Source organism: Pezoporus occidentalis, unplaced genomic scaffold (genome assembly GCF_034315485.1).
Source record: "Pezoporus occidentalis ecotype Australia unplaced genomic scaffold, CSIRO_AGI_Poc_V1 ctg286, whole genome shotgun sequence".
In the NCBI taxonomy this organism is placed as follows: Eukaryota; Metazoa; Chordata; class Aves; order Psittaciformes; family Psittacidae; genus Pezoporus; species Pezoporus occidentalis.
This window is the reverse complement of record NW_026914785.1, coordinates 67308-94471: the sequence shown is the minus strand read 5'-3', so window position 1 is coordinate 94471 and position 27164 is coordinate 67308. Positions and strand designations below refer to the sequence as shown.

General features: G+C 44.6%; 1 protein-coding gene across 9 annotated transcripts in view; it reads left to right on the top strand.

Moving 5' to 3' along the window:
- PALM2AKAP2 (PALM2 and AKAP2 fusion) overlaps positions 1 to 24419 on the top strand; it is a 265897-nt gene extending 241478 nt beyond the window's left edge. For 6 of the 9 annotated variants that reach the window (XM_062625996.1, XM_062626000.1, XM_062625998.1 and 3 more), the window contains 4 exons: positions 1536 to 3903; positions 11777 to 11955; positions 15152 to 15190; positions 20844 to 24419. In XM_062625996.1, the coding sequence (XP_062481980.1) occupies positions 1536 to 3903; positions 11777 to 11955; positions 15152 to 15190; positions 20844 to 20936 (2679 nt within the window). In that variant the 3' untranslated portion in view covers positions 20937 to 24419. The remainder of the gene's footprint in view (positions 1 to 1535; positions 3904 to 11776; positions 11956 to 15151; positions 15191 to 20843) is intronic. The other 3 variants (XM_062625997.1, XM_062625999.1, XM_062626002.1) reach the window with 1 other exon arrangement.
- Positions 24420 to 27164: the final 2745 nt, after the last annotated feature.

Genomic DNA, 27164 nt, shown 5'->3' with positions numbered 1-27164 from the left:
TGGGCTGCGAGCACACACTGAAGCCGGCTCATGTTCATTTTCTCATCAACCAACACCCCCAAGTCCTTCTCCACAGGGCTGCTCTGAATCTCTTCTCTGCCCAACCTGTAGCTGTGTCTGGGATTGCTCCGACCCAGGTGTAGGACCTTGCACTTGGCATGGTTAAACTTCATGAGGTTGGCATCAGCCCACCTCACAAGCGTGTCCGGGTCCCTCTGGATGGCATTCCTTCCCTCCAGCGTATCAACCAAACCACACAGCTTGGTGTCATCGGCAAACTTGCTGAGGGCGCACTCAATCCCGCTGCCCATGTGCAGCAACAAAGATGTTGAACAAGACCAGTCCCAACACTGATCCCTGAGGGACACCACTCGTTACTGGTCTCCAGCCGGACATTGAGCCATTGACCACAACTCTTTGTGTGTGGCCATCCAGACAGTTCTTTATCCACCGAGTGGTCCATCCATCAAATTGATGTCGCTCTAATTTAGAGACAAGGATGTGCAGGACAGTGTCCAACACTTTGCACAAGTCCAGGTAGATGACATCAACTGCTCTACCCCTGACCATCAATTCTGTGGCTCCATCATAGAAGGCCACCAAATTGGTCAGGCAGGATTTCCCCTTAGTGAAGCCATGCTGGCTGTCACCAAGCACCTTGTTGATTTCCATGTGCCTTAGCATGCCTTCCAGGAGAGTCTGCTCCAAGATTTTGCCAGGCACAGAGATGAGATTGACTGGTCTGTAGTTCCCCGGGCCATCCATTTTCCCCTTCTTGAAAATGGGGGTTATATTTCCCTTTTTCCAGTCATCAGGAGCTTCACCTGACTGCCATGATTTCTCAAATAGGATGGACAGTGGCTTAGCAACTTCATTTGCCAGCTCCTTCAGGACCCGTGGAGGGATTTCATCAGGTTTGTCCATGTTCAGGTTCTTAAGATGATCTCTAACCAGATCCTCTCCTACAGTGGGCCCAAGGTCTTCATTTTCACACCCTGCGTCTGCCTTCCAAGACTTGGGTGGTGTGGTCAGAGCGTTTGCCAGTGAAGACCGAGGCAAAGAAGTTGTTAAGGACCTCAGCCTTCTCCAGGTCCAGGGTAGCCAGTTCTCCTGATACCTTTCCTTCAGGTGCAGAAAGCATTTTTAAATTACCAAGATGACAGGTATTTTGTGCTGTTTATGCAAACCCTTGAAGAACCTAAACAACCAAGTCATTAATAACTTGTAAATCCAAAGCTCGTTTTTTAGTAGCAAACAAGGACACAGGCATGAAATAATGATAAAGTGAGTATGGTAAGCCCATGGGAGATACTTAAATGAAAGTTTGTTGGTTTAGTGCCTTGTCCAGCTTGTCATAGGGTAACTTTCTGTTTTTTTATGTTAATGATTTGCCTTGCTTTCCCACACTCTGAAGGGCTGCTTTAATCTCAAGTTTGAGAAGTGCTAGGAGTCGCTTTCCAGATGGTGTTTACTCTGCAAAAATTAAAATGTTGCTTTTTAGGACTTCATCAAAGTTTTGTTCTTTTTTATTTTAGAAATCTTCCAGAATCCCTGAGGATGACATCAGGTTGAGAAAAGATAGAGACCAAAACTGTGCCAATTTCTTGGAGCCAGCTACTGTGCTTGCTACAAAAGAAGAGAAAATGGAAATTGAAGTTCCAGTTTCTGAACATAAAAACATCACCACAGTGGCTTCACCACATCCCATGGACAATCCAACACATTTCTTTTCCTCTGCTACCAGCCACAATGGTCTTAAGGAAAGGCACGAATCTCTGGACAGTGAAGTTGCTAAGGAGATCAGATACCTAGATGAAGTGTTGGAGGCAAATTGCTGCGATTCTAGTGCAGATAATCCCTTTAATGGGACATCCTCCCCTGAACCAAGTGCAGTCTCCATTATGGATGGCTCAGGAGCATCTGTTAATGTCAATAATAGTTCCACTCCCAGTGAAAGGGAAGAAAATGTAGCTGTCAAGCAGACACCTTTGGTAGTTGAACCAAGTGAAGCTAGCATAGCACATGAGAACCTGAAATCTAATGGCCATTCCTTCAGTGAACTAAAAGATGACACTAGGGAGAGTCTGAAGGTGCCAGGAAGTCCTGCTTCTTCAAACAGCTCTAGAAGATCCTCTAAGGATGGAGAAACAACTCTTACAACCCTTAAGAAAGAGGCAAAGTTTGAACTACGAGCCTTCCATGAAGACAAAAAGCCCTCAAAGCTCTTTGAAGATGAGGAAGAGAAGGAAAAATACAGGGTTCGCAAAGTGAGATCGTCAGAGGAAATGATGGAACTTGAAAAGGAAAGAAGGGAACTTATTAAAAGCCAGGCTGTCAAGAAAAACCCCAACATTGCTGCCAAATGGTGGAACCCTCCCCAAGAGAAGACCCTGGAGGATCAACTGGATGAAGAGCATCTGGAGTCCCACAAGAAGTACAAGGAGCGCAAGGAGAGACAGCAGCAGCAAGGTGCAACATCCTTTGTACCACCAGAGCCAGTCACTATCAAGAAAGAGGATATTGTCACAGAGCAGATTGACTTCTCAGCTGCCAGGAAGCAGTTCCAGCAGATGGAGCATTCAGGGCTGTCTCAGGGCCAGGCCCCACTGAGGCGGTCAGGAACACCCAAAATGTTCTCCATCAAACCCTTCTGCAAAAGCCTCAATTCTTCTCATATTGATAGGCCACTGTCCTCAGTGACAAGACCCATTTCAGTGTGTGGGCCAGCAGGACAGCTGGAGGGGAACAGTGCCACTGTTGTCAAAGCACAGAAGGTCTCCTGTACCTTAGAAGATGATACAAGTACTCAGACTACAACTGCTGACCCAGTAAGAGAGTTACCATGCACTGATAGCTCCAGAGCTGGACAGGCCTCGAAGCTGTGGGCAGAAGATGGAGAATTCATGAGTGCAAGAGCAGTCTTCACAGTGGTGAAGGATGATGGACAGGGCATGCTAGACCAGTTCCCAAAGTCAGGCAGTGCCTCTTCTCCTCCAGAGGAGCTTGACTCCGGCTTGGATGACTTGTCTGTCAGGTCTCAGGATACCACCGTCTTGGAGACCCTTTCCAACGACTTCAGCATGGATAACATCAGTGACAGTGGTGCTTCCAACGAGACCATGAGTGCTCTGCAGGAAAGCTCGCTGGCTGATTTCTCCCTGCCGCAGACCCCGCAGGCTGACACTCCAGCAGAGTGTAGGGGTGAAGGCATCTCTAAGTCATTCAGCGACCCAGGCTGTGACTCAGCCTCCTCTGCCTTGGCAGACTCCATGCTGATTGATGACCAGCTGGAGTACCATGCTGACCTGCTGGTTCAAAACGCCATCCAACAAGCCATAGCCGAGCAGGCGGATAAAGCAAGCTGCAGGAAAGAAGAAACCCCAGTGGAGAAAGAGGTCTCGGTCGAAGAGCAGCCAGCCACCCCTGGGCCAGCTCCAGCCTCCAGGGGGCAGCAGAACCCAATGTTTGAGCCACCCCAGGTGTCCTCACCTGTCCAGGAAAAAAGGGATACCATACCAAAGATTTCAAAAGAGGAAGACTCAGGACTCAGGGAAGGGAAGAGTTTGCAGCAGTCGCCTGTGTACTCCGCCAGCCAGCCGTTCCTTGTGGAGGAGAACAGGCATGAAGTCAGCTATTTCAGCAAGTATTCAGAGGCAGCTGAGCTGAGGAGCACAGCTTCCATCCTGGCCACGCAGGAATCTGAAGTGACCGTGGGCCCTTTCAAGTTACGGTCAAGGAAGCAGCGGACTTTATCGATGATAGAAGAAGAGATCAGAGCTGCCCAGCAACGAGAAGAGGAGCTGAAGAGGCAGCGGCAAGGTCTGCAGATGGCACCAAGCCCTGTTACAAAGAGCGCACCACCCATGCCCACCACCAAAACTGTGTCTTACAAAACTGCACCAGGTAAGAGCTCAAAGTGTCAGAGGGGAGGTATAATGAGACTGAAGGGTCAGGTCAGATTTGGGTTTATGTCATTTTTGAATTAATACATCATTTTGCAGGGACTGAAGGGTTGTCGTGACTTCATCTGCCTGGAAACTGCAAGTGGAAGGAGAGCATGGGAATACCCAACTTTGTCTGTTACCATTCCTTTGGAAATCTTTGGTGGTTTTTTTTTCCCCAAATGTAACACAGAAGTATTTTATATAACCTGCTGTCATTAAGAAACCCTGTGCTCTATTTGCCCTCATGACATGTTTATCACTGCTCGGACCACCCACTGAAATTTACCATAATCACAAGAAAGGACAGCAGCAGTTTTGGCAGCTGTGTGGATATTTAAAAGACAACCATACGAAGCCTTTTTAAACAGGCTTTCTGTTCTCTTTCACCTCATTAAAGAAGTGCAAAGGTAGTGGAGATTTAGAGATCTTAACATTTTGCCTCAGATTTATTTTTGTGTGTGTTTTGCTTTCTGTTTCAGGTATTTCTTGATGTTATTAATGATCTTTTCTGGTAAAAAGTTCTCCAGAGCTGTGAGCGGCTGTGTGTTTCAGCTGGTGTCGTTTACTACTGAATTAAGCAGGTGTCACAAACAAAACGTTTAATAAATTCAGTAGAAGTCCTCCTCTGACTGATCAGCTTTTGGGTCCTTGTGGTGACATTCACAGCAGTTACAGCATATCTTTCTCCTCCTTCCCTTTTCAAAATAGAAAATCAAGCACTTATGACCTCTTAATATATAAAAAAAAAAAGAGCTAAAAAAAGAAATAGAAACACAAGCCAAGCTTATTTCTTGTTTAGTAACTTTTATAAGTGTAGATCTACATATGCTTTGCAAGTACTTAGAAGTTTTTATTAACAGTGACCATTGTGAAGAAGTAGTAATTTTACCTAGAGGGATTAAGTTCCATCCTTATTTCCACTGGTGTAAATCTGAACCAGTGATGCTTCCAAAAATTGTGCATGGTGATTGTTTTCTTTTGAAAGTCGTGTCAAACTTGAATAAGGTCTGGATTTAGTCCATTACCCAATCCAATTGTGAACTTGGAGTGTTACGCAGAACATAAATAGCTAATACTTGGCTTTGTTTCTTCTGCAAAGAGGATGATTTTAACTGTGTTTCTTGCCAAAAAAAAATGTAGCAGATGTCAATAATTTCTTTGAAGTGCTATTGCTATTACTCCTATAGAATGGGATTTTTGATAGGGAACCTCCATAAGATGAGGTGTTTTGAGCAATGTCTAACAAGATGTGAGACAGGGTACTGTAGATCTCAGCTAGACTCCTTGTGTAAAGGTACTCTATTACCACTTTCAAAATCAGCATTGTCTGTAGCTGTGCATTTTGAGCAAGTGCTCAAAATGAGGCTGATAATGGTTGCTTCTTATCTACAAGTGATGTGGGAAGGGCTTCTGACACTAATGCTTGTTTTAATGGAGCATCTGGGAAAACTGTATTTCTGCTCATTCTTGTTTCTCTATACAAGGCATTTACTTTGTGTCTGATGTTAAGATGTTAACTGGAAATTACATTCTAGTGAGAATGATAAACTTACATTTATAATGAATCATTCCAGACAGTATCCTTTAAATGTGCAACTGCCATATGTTCAAGAAAAAAAGAAATTGGACCTGTTAGCTGATGACTCAAGCTACTGCAGTTTGCAGCTGGTGATGAGGCAAAGAACTAATTTCTAGGAAAAGATTAATATGTGGCAATGTGTAAGGATGTCGTTGATTAAAAAAATACCAAAGTCATTCTTACATGATCTGCTTTTGGTGATTCCTAAACAGCAGATGTGCTCAACAGAGCTCTAAACTGGCAGAAGGTAGCTTGGCACCTTTAGCATTGCAGGGTGCATACACTCAGCTCACCCCATCCTTGCTGTACCTTTGGCCAGCTATGTTGCAGTTAAAGACTGCAGGCAAAAATAGGGAGAAGGGATGCCATGCAACCCTTGAAAGACTGCAGGAAATTTTCTTTTATTTTAATACTTACAGCATCTTTAAATCAATATTTAAAAAGCCAGAAGCAAAAGGTGATTCAGCAGGGACCACAAAATCTGTCTGTATAGCTTCACTGTGGCCAGCTACAGAGGTGATTTACAGAGCAGAGAAGAAAATCTACTTGTGGTAGGCCCAGGGAGGAATATTCTGTAGAACATGTGTGATATTGTTACCTGAATATTTTTTCAAAAAGGGTAAGAGTAAGAATAAGAATGAACAGAGGTACTTCTGTCATCAGATTGGCTTACCCAAAGAAAGAATTGGCACTCTTAATATCAGGATACCTCAGCAGAAAGGTAATAGGGGGTCCAGTATAAATTTTAAAATCTGTTGTTTGTCTGTAAGTGGGGAATTTTAACTCACCAGAACAATTCGAGGAGATGCTGTAATTAACTTATTTAGCAATAGCCTACCTAGCAGGTTCTTTTTCAGAAGTGGACTGGGCAGAGTAGCTTTACCAGGACTCCCCAGTTATTTACTGCTCCTGCCCCACTTCACTACTTGGCTTTGAGTGTTATGTGGATAACAGAAACACAAAGCACAAAAAGGACTGCAGGGAACTAAACTGCTAATTTGACTGAAGTGTGGAAGATTAACACAATTCATGTGGGTGTATGTGTGAAGTAACTGCTAAGTGCTAAAAACAGGCTATTTTTACCACCCTGACATCAACTTACAGCTGATAGTAACACTGAACTTGGTGTCTGCAAACCCTTCAATACAAGCCAGCGTGGTTCCTAGTAATAAACTTATGTATTCCTAATAAGTATCCTTTAAAGCTGCCTGGGATGCTTCAGAGCAGCCTTTTAACCCATCTCAGATCTTTGGAGCAAGACACAGAGTTAATTGCAGTGGATCGACAATGTGTTGTGTGCAACACAGGATAAGACCTTCTCCAAGGTGCTCCTGGAAAGGTGAATAGAAGGACTTACATGAGCTCCTTTTGCAAAAAGTTGGGTTTCCTGCATGAGGAAATCCAAGAAAGACCAAAAAAGCCCTTGAGCTTGGCAAATTAGAGAGTCATTGTAGATCCTAAAATATCTGTGGATTTGAATGTGAACATTTCCTTGCTGTTTTGCTGCAGCACCTGCTGCCCTTCGCGAGGTGTTGAGCAGCTGCATAGCAAGCCAGTGGTTTTCTTCTACAATGTGCCAACAGTGCACCATCCCTCTTGGGCAGAGCAGCTGAGGCTGTTTGGTAGTTGATTTGAACAGTATGATGTGTGTGTGACACAAGGGGATCAAGAATACGTTTGGGAGTGTACTTCCCACATTCCTTTTATTAGGAGCATTTCGACCATGAAGAACTTTTGTCTGACTTCCTGTAGTGCCTGGCTTCTGTTTATCAGAGGAGGTGTGAAAATTACTACATGAGAGGTCTTGGTTCCGTGAAGGTTTTTCTGTTGGAGAGAAACCCTTTGTGAATATTTGCTGTCTCATGACAAGGCACGGGGAAATTTCTAACACAAGAATCTATGCCTGGGAGAAGCTTTTCTAAAGCTGCCATGTCTGACTTATTGGTGTTTGTCACCAAAGCATTGCCAGGTGAGGCAGAAGGCATGTTGCCTTCCCTGCACTCATCCGCCAGCAGTCAGACCCGTCTGCACACGCATCTGGGAGGGCTTCCCACCAAGCAATCATCTTCTGTTATCCTCAGCTGATGAAGTAGATGAGAGAATTTCAGTGAATGGCAAAAGCCCAGGAGCAGAATGAGGCTTAGACATGTGAGTGTTCAGGTACCTCCAGATAGTGAGGGATATGCGTGCGCTGTCTTCTTTGTTCTCCTTGCTTGGTTCTGAGTGATAACTGTGGAGCGTAATCCTGTCAGAGGAGCCACTTCAGCCTGAAAACCATTCTCGCTAGTAAATCCCCACACTAAGGAAACTTCCCAGGTTCATATTTGTGGCCATGGGAAAATTTGCAATGCCCTATATACATATACAGGGATCAGGTGTAATACCTGTGCATGAACCCCTTGTTAAAATGAGAATTTTGAGAAAAGCTAGAGCAGAAATGAAGCCTTTGAGTTGATGGAAGATAGTTTCCTTACCCATTCATAAGCACCAGTATAAGGGAAGCCAAGTTCATAATTCTCTTCAAGGATTCCTCTGGAGTGCTCATCACTCATTCCCCAAACACCTCCAGGAGTGCCTTATCAGAGTACTAACCCAGCTCATTTGTCATTTGGTGTTTTATTCCCTCCATAGTGGAGAATATGGATAAAGTGAGAGGATACTCGAGAGGTTCTTTCTTTAATGTTTGCTTCTTTGTGTGTTTGCATATTTGTGTTGCTCACATGATGTTCAGGAAGACACAAGAAATTCACCTTTCACCTGGGGTGGTAATAAGGCTCCATATTACCAAAGGAACTTTTTTTTTTACGTACTTCAGCTATCCCCTGACTCTTATTTAATGTCCTAAGACAATCTGTGCTGAAATACCTTATTTTTAAAAGGTTTCTCTGCTGTGCAGATGTCTTAAAAAATGCCAACAGCATCTGTAAAATACTTGCTCTTATTTACGTGATGCCCTATTTTCCCCATCTCCTTTGCACCTTCATTAACACAGCCAAGGCCATCAGCCTGTGGTACCTGCTCTTTGCTCAGTGGTGACTCAGGGTCTTATCCCAGAGCCTCCTCTCAGTCACTCTTTCTTGATACTGCAGCAAATCAGCTGAGCTCTTCTATTTGGACACCCATTAGCCTCCACAGCTTGGATAAAGTTACGATCATAATCCCTCTTGCTCTCCAGAGTTGTGCAGAGGATTTGGTTAGGAGAAATTTGTCCCTGGCTCTTACATGTCTTTGATTTTGTAGAGAGGTTTCAGGCAATGTCTTGAAGCTACCAGACTGGGTGGGACACAGCAGCAGCTGCCTCTTCCCTGAGCTTTCCCTTCCCCTCCCCAGGGTTGAGAAGGAGTATTTTCTGTAGGAGCAGCTGCTCCCTGCCCCAAATAGAACAAGGGGCAGGAAATCAAGAGATATCAAGTTCCAGGAGCTTGATACTAGATCTCTGAAGCCAGGGAGTGGAGGGAGCCATTACCAGAACTGAAGCCAAAGAATGTACTTTGGAGTCCCTTTGAGAGAGGATGAAAACAGAAATGTGTAGGTAAATGTTTGGGATGCTATCACCTGTACTTGGTATCTTGCAACAGCTCTAAAGGTGATCTTATGGGATGACCTTCCCCTGGAGGGGACGACACTGCTGATTCCATTAGAATCAAAGCACAGTTCCTTTATTACTTAGCTTGAATTTGGGCAAGGACCACTAGCAATGTCTATGTGCATCAGGTGTGGGCATGAGACTGTGGTAGTACAGAGTACCTGTGATCATCCTATCTCATGATGCTGTTATGCTGAATGACTTTTCTGCCTGAGAACAGTACCTTATCTGGATGAAAATCTGCCAGAAGGAAATGAACACAGCAACATTTCTAACAAAGTCCAAACTGGCAGAATAGGTCTGTTCTGGAGTGGAATTCTGCATCAGGTTCACAGGGTTTTCCTGTGGTTGTTCTGAAAGACCTGAAGCCTCAGACACACTGTCATCTAACCACAGCTTCAGTTATGGTTGTGCTTGCCTTTCTGACACTGTTGGCACTGGTAGGATCTCTCCCTTCTACCTGTTCTTACAAAATTTTTGGAAACTTGAAAGGGATGCTCATCTGTGATAAGGAGTTGATGCTGTAAATTCCTGAGGTTTTAGAGGAATTGAGACACAGCTAAAGTGGCTGGATAACCATCATTTCTTGTGGATACAAACCAACAAACAACTGTTCTGCTGTGGGCAAATCTCCTTACTACCTTGGTTTCTCTGTTTTTGAAAAGGAACTGTGACACTGTTCATGGTGACACTGCCCAGCATACCCAGAACGTTTGTGTATTGCTGCAGAGTAGTTGCTGCCACGATACAGAAATTGATGTGCCTTCCACCCGGGGAAGATGGATCTGCTTGGAGATACCCACTTTCTAAAACACAGATCCACAAAGCCTATGATTTGTATTGTTTTCCAGGGGAAGTGGAGTGGAAGGAGTTCTTTTCAGGTATGAGGCTGAGGTCTGAGCATCCTGTGATGTATCTGCATCCCTGGGGGAAAGCAAAAACTGGGCAGACAACTGGGCAGAGAAGCCTGATTCTTCCTATATTACTTGCATATGTCCAAGACAGTTACTTAGTGTAAGGATGAAGTAATACAGCAAGATTTCTGATGCTTGGTCAGGCCTTTTATTTTCAGCAGACTTTTTTACTCGCTGGACTTAAAGTGACAGTTGCTCTTACTCTTTCCTGCTAAGTAGTCTAAGCTGTCACGTATGGGTGCAGATGGGCAGCTCTGGACCTACTGCTGGCCTCTGCTTTGGCATCTCTTGGCTGGCTGTGGTGCTGATGATGGTGTAACACAGAGAAGAACCTGGGCCCATAGAAACTGCCCCTCAAGTCACTGATGGTATGAATTAAAGGGGACAGATTCCCAGCCTCAACCCTGCTCTGGCCAGTTTAAGCTAAGCCTGTAACAAGAAACTGATGATGCTGGGGTTTTCCATACTGGTCAGAAACGAAATAAACCAAGTGAGGGGATTTCTTGTGAAAGTCCTCTGCAGTGTCAACTCAGGTTTCACTTCTTTCTTCAAAAATAAATCTTGCTGATTCTTACAGGAGATTTCAAGGCTGCTCTCTAGTGGCTACGACTGTCATAATGCTTTTTGGAGGAGCAGCGAGGATTTTCATTGGTCTCAGCAACAGGAAGTTCCATGACAATCTGCACAGTCCTGATTACTTCACTTGTTTGTAAGGGTTTTGGGGTGTTTTTTTTTCCTTGAACTATCTTATTTCAAAAAGCTGACATGCCATGGAAAAGGTATTTTGTCTCAGCATTGCTTTCTCCTGCTGAGGACCTCCACACCTTACTCCCACACCCATGACCTCCATTGTCACCCTCATTCTTCCCACTGGGACAAGCTTGGTGGCTTGTGGCTCAGTGCCTGATGATGAGAAATGGAAGCTGCAATTCTTGGAGGAGCATGGGTTGTCTGCCCCCTGAGCTGTCCCACTGCTCACTGCTCTGGCCTGCTTTTTACCCACCTCTTCAGCTGGGGTCACTCTGCCTGACACAGGTTTCTCTGTGTGAAATGGGCTCAGTCAGAGACAAACCTGACTTCTCTCTGACTTTCATCCCAGCAGGAGACTGAAGGGTAATGTCTGAATGGGGGGTGTGTTGAATGGAGACTCCATCCTGCTCTGCTGCAGTTCTCCCTCCAGGACTGTCATCTGCGACTTGCAGGAGAGAAGTGCAGGGAATAGTAACACCAGGGACCAACCCAAAGCCTTTCACACTACAAAACAGATAAAAAACACTAGAAGGAGAGAAAAAGCCAGCAACACTTCAAAAGACGTCTTCTTTACACTTCTCGCACGTGGTCCTTGGCATGCAGTGGTGGCATGCTGTGTGTTGTGTTGTCTGAGCCAGATAAAAACATCTTGCAGTTTTTCAAAATCTTACAGACCTTTTCAGATCACTGATATGTGTCCTGTAGGGGGGAACAGGACAGATACTACTGTAAACAACAGTGGTGGGTTAAATTTGCATTGTATAATTCGGTAACCCTTCTAGGTTTTGTAAAAAAGGTTTTGCAGTGTTTTGGTGTAGTGTATTTCAGAAAGAGGTTTAAAATCCTGTGACCATGCTGATATGTGAGATTGTTTCATAGATTTCATTCCAAACTGTTTCTTCATTCAAGCCCCACTGAAAATGTTTCTCCAGCTGTCATCTTTTAGAGAAAAATTGTGAATCCTTCAGATTAGAAAGGGTCACTCTTTTTCATGCCGTTGCAGGAAAGATAGGGAAGATCAAGCCTCCTCCATCACCCACCACAGAAGGCCCTGTCTCACAGTCTGACCCACCAGCCGAGGAGCCTGCAGGAGCCCAACGACCCAAGAACTTAATGCAGACCCTCATGGAGGATTACGAAACACATAAAACCAAGAGACGGGAAAGGATGGATGACAGCAGTGTAAGTACACTTTTCATTTTCACTTTTTGCTTTCCAGTAAAGATCATGACTCATGAGAGCCAGCATTCAGACAACAAAACTGTTTCTTTCCCAAGAATCTGCTCAGATCATCTTGCAAGTGTGCAAGGATTTTAACACATTGTAAGGGCTAATGTTTTTGAGATGGAAGGATGCAGGCCAATGGAAAGGAAGAGAGAGTGTAACTGCAGTTATCAAAAGCAGCTCATATTAAACTTCATTGTAATTAATTATTGACAATGGCAGTGGGTAACTGCCCTTCCATTGGTGGACTCTGTCAATTCACACATGACCAAGACCCTTCAGTGGGTTATTTTAGTAGCTTTTTTGGACTGTGTGGATCAAATGTGTACTCACACCTGTGTTCATAGAACTCCCAGAGTCCCATCCCACTGTGCTGAGTAAGTGGATAACTTCCCCAGAAACCGTGTCCTGCAGAACAGGATTGCAGATGTCTCAGGGTCTGCATGCTGTTTCCCTCCGAGTTTGTTGTCTTTCTAACACAAACAGAAGATGAACCAGAATTTCATTTTGTGAAATGGGTGCCTGAATTTCGGTCATTACTGTAGTACAGTTTAACCCAATTAAGGTGATCTGTTTTGGAGGCACCAGTAAGAAGATCTGTGAATTCCATAGCTGGAACTATCAAAATACAGGTTTAACCATTATACAGCTTGTTCCCCAACAGAGCATGAAGTGGTTTTTTATTCAGACTCATCATTACTGTGGTTAGTGAGTGCAGAAGGTAGTGAGATACAAGAGCAACGTAAAACTTTTTGCTCTTTGCTGAAGCAGCCACAGTCCTTGAGCATTTCCCAGAGACATCAGAGCAATGACTCTAGTACCAAGGAGCTCATTCTCCTGAGAAACTGCTTTCTAGTAACGTCCATTAAAGGTAGAGCCTCATTAGGCATGTGGAAGTAAGTGAAGGTTTGTAACATGTATGATTCTCTAATCTGGCAGCTATTATATATGAATATTAAAATCAGAAGTGTGAAGCAGTCCTGTTGTATTTCTGCTGGTTAATGAAAACGTAGTAGAAGGCCTGACTCAAAATGTAAACAGATTCATTTCCACTGCACACCAGAAGCTTTCTGGTCCCTTCTCCTGCTGCAAGACTGAAAAACAAGATCTCATCATCCATCCTGCTGCCACATAGGAAGCCAGCTTGTGCACAGAAGTGTGCCTTGTTCTGTTCAATGGCATCTTGGGAAGGAGCTGATTTCCCTGTTTTCCCCAAAGACCCTATGAAATGGGGTGGCTTCATCTGCTCTGGTGGGTGCTCTTTTCTGGCATCACCCCAGACAATCTCTTTCCCTGAATGGCATTAAGAGGCTTGCAGGAGACATGTCAGACCCTCACGCCCTTTGCGGAAGCCAGGAGGAACTTTAAAAAATGAGGGATATAAAACTCCTGCCTTGCAAACCAGAACTGGTTCTCAGGAGCCTGCAGTGAGCATCTGTCAGTCTGCTGGCTTGAAAAGCAGAGAAGCTGCTCTGCTAAAGAGGCAGCATTCAGCTGGTACTCAACCCTGCGCTTCCACCCCCATGAAGAGCAGAAGTGACTTGCCCAGCTGTGAGGCAGCGGCATGTGGCTGGAATATTCTCTCCCAGCTGTGATGGTTACATGCTCTCTGTTGTACATGTTGTAGCACACAAAAGACATGCGAGATGTCATTAGACCTAACTCCTTCTGTTCAGTTAACCTGAGTGCAACTCCTCAGGTACTTGTGGAGCTTCACGTGTCCCCTAGAAAGCAGGTCACAACTGCATTGTCCGTTCTGCAGTTTGAACTGAGCCCTGATGTCCTGACCAGAGCACTGGTCTGAGCAGCATCTGACTGAGGAGTTGTGCTCCTGTCCACTGCTGCTGAAGCTGCCCAGGCACTGAAGCTGCCCAGTGCCCAAAGATGCACTGCCAGCACACGGGTGATGGTCAGACAACTTGCAGGATGGATCCTTTTCTAGGATGAATTGTCAAAGCTGGAGTGAATCTACAGAGGCCCAGTGCACAAAGAAGCCCTACAGTGTTGTGGCTTACTGTCGTTCTCCCCTTCTGCAAGCCCACTGCATACAGCCAAACAAGATTTGCATTCTTGCTGCTGCCTACCCAAAATCCTATTAGAGGATAGTGTCCTGAGAGCCCAGGGAGAGCTTCCTTGGACCAGCAGGAGTGTTTTCCCTGCGTTTTTCTGTTCTCCTTTTGTAAACAATTCCTGCTATTGACTGGGGAAAGATAATTCAAAAAAGAAGTGCTGCACTTGTATCAGTGTTAGTTTGAGCTAGAATTTTACATGCCAGGCTAAGCAGTGGTTATTTAAACAACAAACAGTTTTGATCTGTTAGCAGAGGACATTTAACCATGTGCTCAGGAAAAAGATTTCTGTAACTAGTGAAACAAAAGAGCTCATCGCTGGCCTGCTTTTAAAAGCATACAAGCCTAACTGACAACCAGACAAGGAGCTGCCACTTGGAGCATTAAGTCCTGTGAGCTAAATGTAGCTCAGCGTTGCTCTTTGTGAGTAAGGGGAACCAGAGACTTCCTTGAGTATTGGGAGCAGTCAGGGTGCTGTGGCAGAAGGGGCAGAAGGCCACAGTCTCCTGAATGGTATTGTGGAGAGGTTTGATGGCCATGGAAACTCCCCCTCATTCGCTGCGCATACCAGCAGTTCTGACATATAGAGACACAAGACACAGCAGAAGGCAGGACAGTGGTTTGAGTAGGGCATCTACCCTGTCTGTCCTTTAAACATCACCACCTTGTTTTATGTCTGGCTTCAGTGGCTAAAACACAGCCACTCTGGCTGGGGCTTGCAGGTTTTGCCTTTCAGAAACAGAGGGCAAGTCAAACACATCTTCTCTTGGAAGAACTTCAGGCAAAGGGGGCAGTTTCTTCCAAAGAGGATGTGTTACAGTAAAGGTTTCAACAGGTGAGAAAAAGAGAAAAAAAAAGCAGCAAGATAGCAGATCAAGCACTGATGGTAAACAAGACAAAGACTGGCCAAGCAACATCATTAAAAAAAGCACCAAACTGACCAATACTTATTTTTTTATGACACAAAGTTGCTTGAAATCTTACACTCTGGGATGTGCCAGTTCCTGCAATTTATTTTGTTCTTGTTTCCTAGTTATAACATGCTTGTTCAATGTACTAATGCTGGTCTTTTCCCTTTCCACCAGTACGCCTGTAAATTACTGTCTAGCAAGGTTACTTCTGAGGTACTTTTCAACTGCATATTTATTTTTGCTTTCTCTTGCATGGTGATTCCAAGTGCATGTCGCTGCAGTTTGCATTTTCATCCTGTGTGCCAGTGCTGTTTCATATCAAAACCAGGATATAAATGCTGGGGGGAGGGATATTCCCCCATGTCTCTCATCAACAAGTATTTCTGTGGCTGGTTTTCTAGCCCTTAGATTCTAGTTGCAATTTCTGGCATGGGAAGGGTTGTCATTAAAGGGATGGGAGCGGTGCCCAGTACTGGAGCATTCCTGAGGCATGAAATGAGAACTTCTCCTTAATCCCTCTTGCTGTTTTGCTGGCAAAGCTAAACTGGGGTCCAAGCATCCTCAGATACTGAGTGCTGTGGCTTTCCTTTGCTCTGATTACTATGTATTCAGTACTACCAAAATCTTTAGCGTTTTGTAAAGAGTCTGCACACCAGCCTTTCATCTGTGGAAAAAGAGAGTCAGATGAAATCACACAGCCTGTCTGGTGCATTTTGTGAACCTGTCTGTATCCATGTCTGTTATGATGTGATGACTGATCAGAGTCCCACAACTTAACATCAGAATTGGTCTCAGAGTAGAAGAAAGTCAAACTTCCTAAAGAAAAGGTATTACGGTAACATTTGATTTTTTAGTAAGGCAATAACTGGCACAGTCTGTCCTTATCCCTACAAAGCGGTACTCTGCCAGACACAATTTTAAGAGCAAGATGTTGATACCAATTACACTTTGCAATGTTTATTAGGTATGAGGTGCATAAAAATGTGGACATTTCAATTGCCTGTAATTTTCTGTGTAGATGTATGTGCAAATCTGGACTTCTGTAAGAGACACAAGCAGATTGTGGTAGTGATTGACATTTATTTGTCCAGTATCAACCCTTCCACTACTTCCCTATTCCATAACATATTTGACAAGCTACCTCAAGACAAGTATATGAACATTTTCTGTCCTGGGGAATAAAGCAAAGACACTATGCCATTTCCTGTTTATTAAATAATTCAGTGTGGGTTTTATCTCACTGATACCAGCCAGTGATTGATCTTTATGTAGAGTATTTATAGAGAAATAATCAGTGTAATGAGTATAATAATCAGTGCTTTCAGAGACCTGTTTTTAAGCAGAGGTTTGGCCTCTTCTCCCCCATAGTATCTGCACAATATTCTGAGTTACAATTATGAATGGTAAGTAGTGATCAGAGCATTTGATACTGTGTGAGAGACAGAAGCTCAGGTGTAGATTTTACATGCCCAGCCTTTGGCCTTCTGGTAGGAATAGTTGCGTGTCCACCTTGTAAAATGATAATGACACCTAGAGTAATGAGCTGGAAATGAATGTGCATGGATGGGAAAGGGCATAAAGACGAAAAAGACTGTAGGACACACAAGTTCTGTATGCAGGTGGAGGTATGCCACCTAGCTAATCCCCAGTGTTAAGGCTCAGACTGAAGAAACCATTTGATTCTCACCGGAAATCTTTAGCTGAAGCTGGGCAGTTGTTTCGGAAGAATGGCAAGTTGGCATATCCCTCTGCTCTCTACTGACCTGACAGCTGATCTGTGTCTCTTACTGACCAAAGCCCTCCTTATCCTTCTGTAGTGCAGACAGATGGCTTAATTTTAATGGCTGTTGGCAGGACTGGAGCTGACCCAGCTTGTGTCATCTGGGAGCACGGGCTTCCATGCAATCAGCCTGGCAGCTCCACTACAGTAAGCAGCAAAACCCCAGCAAGGTATAGTAACTGCTGAAGTTAACCTACATGCAACAGACTACATCCTGCTCTATTAGGTCGGTGTGGTTTTATCACCTCCAAATTGTTGCAGCCTGTGTTACAAGGATATCCTTTTAAAGAGACCACAGATACCAAGTATGCAAGTGCCTGCACTTATATACTTTGGTTTTATCCTCGAAATCTGCTTTTGGCCTTACCACTATATATACCTTCGAAATTAGGGGAGATTATCCTGAGTTTCCTTAATATCAATCATGCTGTATGAGATTCATGCCTGGAGTACTGTGTCCAGCTATAGGTCCCCCAACATAAGAAAGACATGGACCTCATGGAGTGAGTCCAGAGAGGACCGTGAATATGATCAGAAGGCCAAAGCACCTCTTCTGGGAAGACAGGCTGAGATAGTTGGGCTTGTTCAGCCTGCGGAAGAGAAAGCTCAAGGGACACCTTACAGCAGCCTTCCAGTACCTAAAGGGGGCCTGTAAGAAAACTGGGGCGGGGCTTTCTACAAGGGGATGTAGTGACAGGACAAGGGGGAATGGCTTTAAGCTGAAAGAGGAGAGATTTAGATTAGATATTAGGAAGAAATTCTTCACTATGGGAGTGGTGAGGCACTGGAACATGTTGCCCAGAGAAGCTGTGGCTGCCCCATCCCTGGGAGTGTTCAAGGCCAGGTTGGACGGGGCTTTGAACAACCTGGTCTAGTGGGAGGTGTCCCTGTCCATGGCAAGGGGGATTGGAACTAAAGGATCTTAATGTCCCTTTCAGCCCACACCACTCTGTGAGATACTACTGAGGTAGCATTTTGAAACATGGCCAAAATGCGGTATGCTACAGATCCCCAAAACCAGCCACGACAACTAAAACAAAAGACTTTCTTTGACCTGCTGTGGAGGGCTTCTTGGTGATGGAGTCATAATGGGTCTATGGACAGCCCTGATATTTGCCAAAAATATCCTAAAATGGAGATCATTTGCTATTTTAGGCAAGCAGCTTCCTGGGTTGCAAATTCAATGCTCCATTGAGGAGTCCCAATTCTTCACGCAGTCATTTCAGTTGCATAATATAATTACCCCATTGTTTCCTCTAGTGGATGTTAAACTGACAGAGGCTAGTAAAAATGAGGATTATTTTAGGTCAAACACTCTTTTCAGTTGGTTAGAAAAATAGTTCTGGACTAGCTATTCAAATGGACCTTTAGTTTATTAGTATCTGTTCTCTTATTTAAGGGGCTTGTTTAGTAATACTAATCCAGACATCAGTATTTGTTTTCGTGCAAAAGCGAAATCCACATTTAATGCCCTCACAGTATCTCTGCTGTAATTCTGGAAACAGTTTTCCTTGGAGCAACCAGCAATATTTGCAGAAGCTTCTGGGCACGTTTTCAGACAGGGGTTAAATGGAATAAACTGTTGCCATCTTTTAAAACAAAGAGACAGTGATTAATCCAAAGCAGAGATCTTCAATATTTATGGATCCTGACTGTTGCAAGTCATCACCAGAGACCATCACAGCATTGTGATTTTCAGCAAGGAAGACACTGACTGGAAACTGTTGTAAATTATGTAAAATCCATTTTCTTTTCAGCTGGCATAAATCTGCAGCCAAATTCAGCAGATCTCATTTAAATATACCACCACTCTGTGACAGTGGCAGTTTTGGTTTGAAATTTGCACTGAATTTTCTGTTTTTTTTTCATGTGAAGTTCAGTCTAGGCAGGAGAACAGTAATTTTCTGTGATTTAATCATTATCCCATACTGGTCTTGATAGTCTCCTGACTGCTAGATACTCTAGCAGTATTTGTCTGTTGCCATCAAAAAAAAAGAAGTTACTGGTTTCCCCCACCTCATTTCTAACCCTGGAGTAGCCTCTTTTCTTATTCTGAGAAGAGAAGATGATGCACTGATAGCTGGTTCCGGTCTTGGTTCTTCATTGTTCAGTTTGGGTTGTCTTTCCCTGGTTCAGGCACTCAGAATACCAGCAGTTTAAACCACTGGTCCACAACCCTGCAGTGGAAGCAGCTCCAGTACACTGCTTACATGGTGATGTCTCAGAAGGAGTTGTTTTACTGATTCTAGTACTTACTTTGTTTAATGAATTAATCAGGTTTGTGAGCAGATCTGCCCTCTACTGGGTAAAATAGAAACTTCTCAGCCCTGCTCCCCGGAGGTTGCTCTGCAAAAAACAGGAGGCATGATTTGGGGAAAAATTCAGGAAAAAAAAAAAATCCCTCTAGTGGACCTGGACCAGCTTTTGTAGCCCTGTTCAGTGCCAGGAGACAGGTGGAGCTTCAGCTCAACATTGTCTCTGTTGGCTGGATTTTGCGTTCAGTTGTTTGGCTTGTTCATAGCCACAGTCAAAACAAACTAGCAGGCAAGGAAATCATAAAGCTTGCAAAACTCCACCCTACCTTCAGCTCCGGAATGGAGGTCTGGATCTTAGTGTAAATGCAGAAGTGTGTTCTCATTCCCGTAAGCAAAGTTATAGCCTGTAATTTCAGCTGACAGTCCAGAGCTGATTTCCCAATATTGCCTGTATAGGAGCCTATAGTACCTGTATGCTTTTCAAACCACAGCTTGTCACAAGGTGAAAGAGTTTCTTTAGTCTTAAATTATTTATTTTTATTCTAGTCAAGACTTAAGTCCTCACTGCCTCTGACTTTCTGCACAGAATAAAATAGCATCATCCCTTCAGAAGGTCAGCTACACTTCAAAGAGCGTGTGGAGCAGCTTGCAGGAAGTGTTAGGGACCGGGGATGGCACACATAGTTTCAGTGAACAGTCACATATTTGTTGGGCTGGGTTTTTTTACAATTATTTTTTTAACTGACTGTGTAAACATTTCAAAACTTAACTTCTGTGGTTTAGAACACACTGAAGGTAGTGGATGTTGACAGCTTTGTAGTTTGATCATGGAGCTGTTAACTTGGTCACGAAATATCATTGTCATGTGCTTCTGTAAGAAGGCTTCAAACCCATTTATGTCTCACTCTGCTGGGAGAAGAACACCCATTGCCATGCTTTATTTGCCAAGGAGTACATGAGATGCATGTCACAGTAACACCTTTGGTTTTGTCTGATTATTTTTAACCTTGTTTAAACACATATTAAAGCTGTCTCTTACTTTTTAGTTAATTGCTTATGTGTGTGCATATGTGTAATACATACACAATGTGTATGTTTTTACATGTGTGCATATATGTGTGTGTGTCTATTACTCTGTGTGTGTATGAAAAATACGTGAATGTATCAGGGCTCATCTTGTGCCACACTCTGCAGGCCGTGGAAGTCCTCCTTGAGTAAATTTGCGTTCCCATATGCATGGACTGATTTTTCATTCCAAGAGCAGTTGATCACAGTGCATAGACTTCGCTCTTGGTGTAGCTGCAAGCCAAAGACCACAAGAAGATGAGGAGAGGCTGCCTAGTTCTGCCTGCAGGGGTAACATGCTGAAATAAGCAGCAGACTGCTTTCCAGGCTGTAAGTGCAGCTCCAGAGCAGCCTCTGGGCAAAGCTGCTGGGTGCTAACTGGCTGCTGGTACCAAAGGTGTACAGCTGCTTCTGGAGAGAGGACCAAGACCCCATCCCCTGCCTTCCCCAGGCAGGGCTAGAGAGAGGACTGGAAAGGGGCAGCTGGGGCTCACCTGAAGTGAGCTTGATGCTGCCAGACAACTTCTACGACTTCTGTCCTCTCATGGTGTGTCTTTGCTCTTGTGTGCCATCCCCACCTTCACAACAGCAAGTGCTTCATTGCATGAGCCCTCCCAGTTTGCACGATGTGCAGCACTGGAAGCTCTGCAGGAAGGGCAGGCCCGGCTGGTCCCTGCCTCCCTGGGTGCACAGTGCAGGGCAGCCTGGCACAGGGGCCATGGGCAGCTGAGTGATGTGCTGTGTTTTCCCTTTCTCTCCTGACCAGGTCCTTGAGGCGACCAGGGTGAACCGCAGAAAGAGCGCTCTGGCACTGCGTTGGGAAGCCGGCATTTATGCCAACCGGGAGGAAGATGAATAACCACACTGCAGTGTGAAGACAGTGACCAGGCACACCGAAACCAAAAAAAAAAAAAAAAAAGAGAAAGGAAGGAAAAAAAAACACAATCCAAACATAAAAAACACCATGAAAGCAGCAGCATTTTTATCCAATATTTATTAATTAAATACACAAAAAACTCGATGCACATAGACACAGAAATGATCCGACTCCTGGCAATTGTCTAACAACAGGAAAAAACCCACCTAGAAAATAACGCCCTCTTCCTTCCCTCCATCCCTCCTCTGAAGTAATGCAATGGGGAGAGTGCACGGGGTGGGAATGCATGGCTGGAGGTCGGTGTGGAGGAGCCTGTGGCCAGGGTTCATGCCCTCCTTCCCGCTGGCCCAGTTGGCAGCCCTGCCTTGTCCCTGGCATCACCATCCCCAGAGCAACTGGTCAGACACGTCTGCAGTTCCTTCACCATCCACAGCGCGGCACCCAGACTGTTGGTGTTACTTCGGCGTACTCTTATCCAGCCACAAAACATAACAATATTGCCCTGTGTTGCTATTCCTTTGAGAAGACGGAAGGGTTGGGTTTGGGATTGGGGTGGTTTTGGAGGTGGGTGGGTTCTGCTCCCCCTTCTAGTAATTAATCTGTTTGAAAGGAAAAACCAACAGGGAGGTAGTTATTGCAAATGTACAATCCAGTAGACACAGTAAAACAGTCCTCGTGTTGCAAACACAAGCCATCACAATTTAGGAGTGGAATAGATGGGGATGAGAGCTAAGCCAAATGGATTAACTTAGCTTTAGGATCCTATATGCTTGCAATATCACCTGAGCTACAGGTTCTCAGAGCATATTTACGCAGCAAAGTTTCTAATAGAAAATCTGTATTTAGTGGATAACAACTATTTTTTGATGGTGGGGAGGGAAAAGTGGCATATGTGTAAAATCTATGAAGATGGGTAATTTGAAGTAGAAAGGTAGTGGGAAAGGGATACAGATAAAGGACATTTAATTTTTAAATGAGGCAATAATTGAAGTAAGCCAGTCTCTGGCCTAGAGAGAGGTATGAAATAAGAAAAATAGTTAGATCTTCAACTATATTTATACAACATAAGAAGCCTTTGAAGTACAATGATTTGTGGAAGTCTTCACGTTTCCAGGCAACAAAAAAAAAGCTAAAGGGCATAATGGGTTGGAAGGAGTGTGCAAGGAAGAGCAGGCATGGGAAGAAAACATTAGTTTTGCCGTTCAGCCAGTGTTTTCAGTGCTACAGACAAACCATAGAGCCTTTAGTTATTGCTTAGACTTGGGATCATCAGTGAAGGATTAGTGTGGATCTTTGTGTGCGTGCAGGCATGTGTGTGTGTGTGCATGTGTGTGTGCAGGTGCGTGCATGAGGTTGGCATACCAGGAACCGTATGGTAGTGCGTGTACTCATTATTTTCTCCAAAGCTGTTTACCAGCTGTAGGTGTGAGTGCTAATTTCTTTCTTCTTTTTTTTTTTTTTTTTTTTTCCTGAACGGGGATATAAAAACAAGGCACTGAGTTAATGCAGTATTTGTGATATTAAAATTTGACCCAACATCATATTTGCATGAGTCACGATTGCAAAGTATTGACCAGTTTTGTAAGCTGACAATTAGGAAAAGAAATGTGGTATTTATTCTTGTGCTTTGTATTTGTATGTAGTGTAGAGCGGACTTACTTTTTCTTTTCACCAAGTAATATTATAGGCATATTTTACAACTAGGAACCATAATTTCTGGACTAGAAAACAACAAGTTTTGGAGGTGACAGAAAAAAGGCACTGAGTGTTTTTTCGATATTCAGTCTTTTTTATAAACGATTATTATTTTGACATGTTTTTAAGAAACCATTAGCCAGGTCCTCCCTTAAGCCTTTCCTTGTTTTCATGACCTGCTGTGCTGTTTTATCCTGAAACACTGAGCTCATTTAAAATAAGTACTGATACTGTGAACATACTTCTGGTGCTTTTCTTAAACAAACACAGAGCTTGCAACCAAATTATTCCCCACACCACCACCTCCCCACTTCAGTTCCTCCAGCATGTGATTTCTGTCCATGGACACTTAACATTTTGAGGCTCGTTTTCAGGGAATTGTAGCAAATACAATTACATATACCTGTTGACTCAGTTCTGCCAATTGTCTCCCTAAGTGCTATTGAATAGAAAACAGAAGAGCATTCACTGTGATAAGGGCAGTGAGCTTATCTCAAGGATGCTCTCTAAACCCAGGTGCATGGCAAAGCACTCTATGAAGGAATTATATTCCCAATGAAGTGTACGCATTGTTCAACCAACAGCTGTGATTCATGCCTGACTATAGGAAAAGCACCACCACCAGTGCAGCACTGTAGTGAGACCGTACATCATGGAGCCTCCGTGAGCTCTCTGCATCTGTACCAAGAGGAGTCCTGACCCCCTCCACCCTTGGAGAGAGCTTAAGTGAGACTGGGGAAAAGGGTGTTTCCTGAGCAGAAGAGATGGCCCCTGCACTTGCAGTGAGGTGGTCTTGCACCAAAATCATGGTGTTCAGAGTTCCCCCAATATTGCCCTGAAAGCAGGGCAGCCCTGCGCTGCCTTCCCAAGAACCTGCATCTTTGTTTAACCTGGAGGCCTGTTTCCCCTCCTGCTCTCTCCCTGGAAGCCAGTGGCATTGATCACCCATCACAAGACATCTCTTCAGGCTTTGCCACATCCTTCCCTCCCACCACAATCAGCCGTGAGTGTTTGAAGTGAAAATAAAATGGTTCCCCTAGAAAGGGGATGTGGTGATGGGGAGAGGACAGGCAGGAGTCCTCTGCACCAGAAACATCTGCTTTTGGCCCCTGTGACAAAAGTATTTGCATGTATCGGTCCAGGAAAGCCAAACTTTCACCCAGCAGACTTCTGTTCTCTTCCAGAAATTATGGACATGCATAGTCAGCAGCACACATTCAGCGCTGTGGTAACAGGAGTGCGATGCAGTTTACTTGCCTCTGTTATTTCATTTGCATGCTACCAAGCTTAGGTGTTTATAAGTATATGCCAGTAATACATATCTATGTAACTATCAAATGCAACAAGAGCACTATTACAGAGTTAACTTTGTCTCCACAAAAGCGCTCAGATCCTTTCCCGTGGCAAAGACTGGTTTTAATGAAACTGTGTATTGAGAAATAGTTAAGCATTAGCATTTGTGATTATAATCAGTTTGGAGTTACAGTGCAGGTTTTCTGAACAATTTTTTTAAAAAGCTGCCAGTTTGAGCTTCATCTTGCTCTGTACTGACATTATCTGAAGGAAAATAGAGTAGCATTGACATGTTTGGCAACCAGAAGGCAGCTTCCTTGTCATGACTTATCAACCAGTTTCAACAGTACCTGGCTTTCTGTATGTTAACCACTTAAATGTTATCCTGCTTCTGTTTTATAGTGACTGTGAGGCCTACAATGCAAGTATATAATTATTTTCTCATTAAAACAGAAACCTGTGTTGTGTTTCTATAAAGGTGCCTGTTTATTCATGTGTACTCACACAAGCAGCACATGGCTGGAAGAGAGTGGCTTGTGTCCCACCTCCCAAGGCAGTCCTTGGTCTCTCCCCCAGTTCTTGACTCTGCTGCTTTCTTTTTGCCTAGAGGCAGGAGAGATCTCTTTTACTGCGCTCAGTTGATATCAGCTGCAGATACAAGGGCATCCCTGAGTATTCCCTTTCCATTAACATGCTTATGGAGGGCTGCAGAAGGTAGTTCTGCTTGCCCATTGCCACAGCCCTTCACCCCCCCTTTGATGGTCAGATAGACCAGGAGAGACTGTGTCCTTCACCTCTATTAGGAAGCTGCCATCACATTTGCCTGTAAGAGCTGGAAGATGCCAGTGCGAGGAGTACATGGCAGCTGTGCACTGGCTGCAAGGAGCTGTTGGGAACTAAGTAGGCTCCTCCTTGTACCAGGCTTAAATTATAACCCTGCTCCAGAGCCCACAGGAGAAGGGGATGATGTTTTTGATGGGAGTTGGCTAGGGCCACCTAACTGTAACACAGACCCTGCCCTCCCTTGTGCACACATCAGAAATGGCTAAGGAGAAAAGGCGGGTATTGATTTCCTTTCCTGTTAGTAAAGATAGCTGAAAGTCAGGAAATAGTTAGAAAGCAAGCTGGAAAATTTATCCACCAGTTATTGTCTTTATGAAGGAAAAGAGGTTACTGTCTTTTCAAGGCAGAATAGGCTGTCTTTGCTTTTGCTTGCCCTGTGCTAAGAGGGATAGCATATTCCTATACTATGTTCCTACTGGCAGACATCTAAAAAAGATGTCTTTTTAGACATCTAAAATCCCAGTTACCCCATTGTGTAGCCAAAATGCCATGCACCAAGCTCTGGAGTGTTTCTGCAGAGTAGTTAATGACTGCAAAAGCCATTCTATCCATCATTTTTGGTGTAGTCTTATATAAGGTGGGGATGTTGTGCCTGTAATAGTTGTAGGTGGCTTTAAAAGGCCTCAGCAAAATGGGAAAGCAAATGGAGAGTCAAGAGAAGCCCTCTGCAGAGGTGTGTTTGATTAAACTGCTTTAAGTGGAGGGAGAGCAGTCATTACAGTGTTTGCAGTTGTGAGTGAGAACAGGAAGCTAGGAAAAAAAAACCAGAAAAGCCCCCACGAACGGTCTGTAGTGTGAGGAAGCCAAGTCAGAGCATCATGAGCTGTAGCGGGGGCTGGGGGACAGGGCTAGGCAGGACCACTGCTACAAATGCTAGCAAGGACATTAGCACTAAAGATGACGTTCAGTTATGTTTTAGTTATTGAATTGATGAGGATGGCCGGTCCAGGAAACTATTAGCAGTGTGTGGGTCCAGCCCTGCACTCCTCCCCAGGTTAAAAACGGAGCAGCATCCCAGTGCTCCACATGACCCAAGACCAAGGGGAAGGGCGCTATCCTGTCACACCAGCAATAGCACAGGGGCGAAAGGGAGGAGAACCACAACAAAACTAATCAAACAAAACACACAAACAACCCAAGCAGCAACAGGAAAACCCAAAATGCCATCCTGATCTCGAAGTCTCCAGGAGGAACGCTTTTACAGTGCTAAATGTGGCACTCGTGTGAGAGCTCCTCCCCAGTCCCAGGCATGTGTCAGCTCTGCAGTGAATTCAGGGCGGTGCGCCATCCGGAGCTGGAAATGCTTAGGGCCTTGTGCCAATCTAAAGTGTGACAGTAGAGGCAAGATCGATGAAGGAAGAAAAATGCGTGCAAAGCTACTCCTTCACATCCTCTCGTTACTGCGAACTGCAAGGGGAGGACCGCATGGCAGCGAATTGAATGGCAACAGTGACACCTGGAGGGCAGATTGCACTGGGCATGGGAAGACCCTCATTCCAAGGATGTCCCCTAAGAAGCCAAATCCTGGGAGCAGCTAATACCCAAGACAGATGCGCTGACTGATCAGTCTCCAGGCCCTACGAGTGCCATGCCCACTACGACAGCACTCGTTTTGCTAACGCAGCAAGCCCTCTTGGGAGTAACAACACATTCGGAAAAGAGTCACGACACATCTGGGGTCCCAGACACAAGAAGGACATGGACCTGTTGGAGCAAGTCCAGAGGAGGCCACAGATATGATCAGAGGGCTGCAGCACCTCTCCTAAGAAGACAGACTGAGAGAGTTGGGCTTGTTCAACCTGAAGAAGAGAAGGCACTAAAGGAGGCCTTAGAGCAGCTTCCTGTGCCTAAGAAGGAACTACAGGAAATCTGGAGAGGGACTTTTTACAAGGGCTTGTAGTGACAGGACAAGGGGGAATGGCTTTACACTGACAGAGGGGAGATTCTTTACTGTGAGGGTGGTGAGGCGCTGGCACAGGTTGCCCAGAAAAGCTGTGGCTGCCCCATCCCTGGCAGTGTTCAAGACCAGGTTGAACAGGGCTTTGAGCAACCTGGTGTAGTGGAAGATGTCCCTGCCCATGGCAGGGGGTTTGGAGCTGGGTGATCTTTAAGGTCCCTTACAACCCAAACAGTTCTATGGTTCTATGCTTCTGTGAACTGACAAGCTTCTCATGGGGAAATAGTTGGGATGGGGACCCTAGAAAATGTTCTGTGCTTAACATGCATAGTGCCCTATACAGCCCTATAGGGTCTCCACCGATACAAGCTTCTGGGATGCACGAGACCTCCCAGCCAGCCATTGCTGGAAATAATTGTAAACTCTGTTCCCTCAGCAGGCAGATCGGTGGAGGACTGTGGCTGGGGTATACAAAACACTTT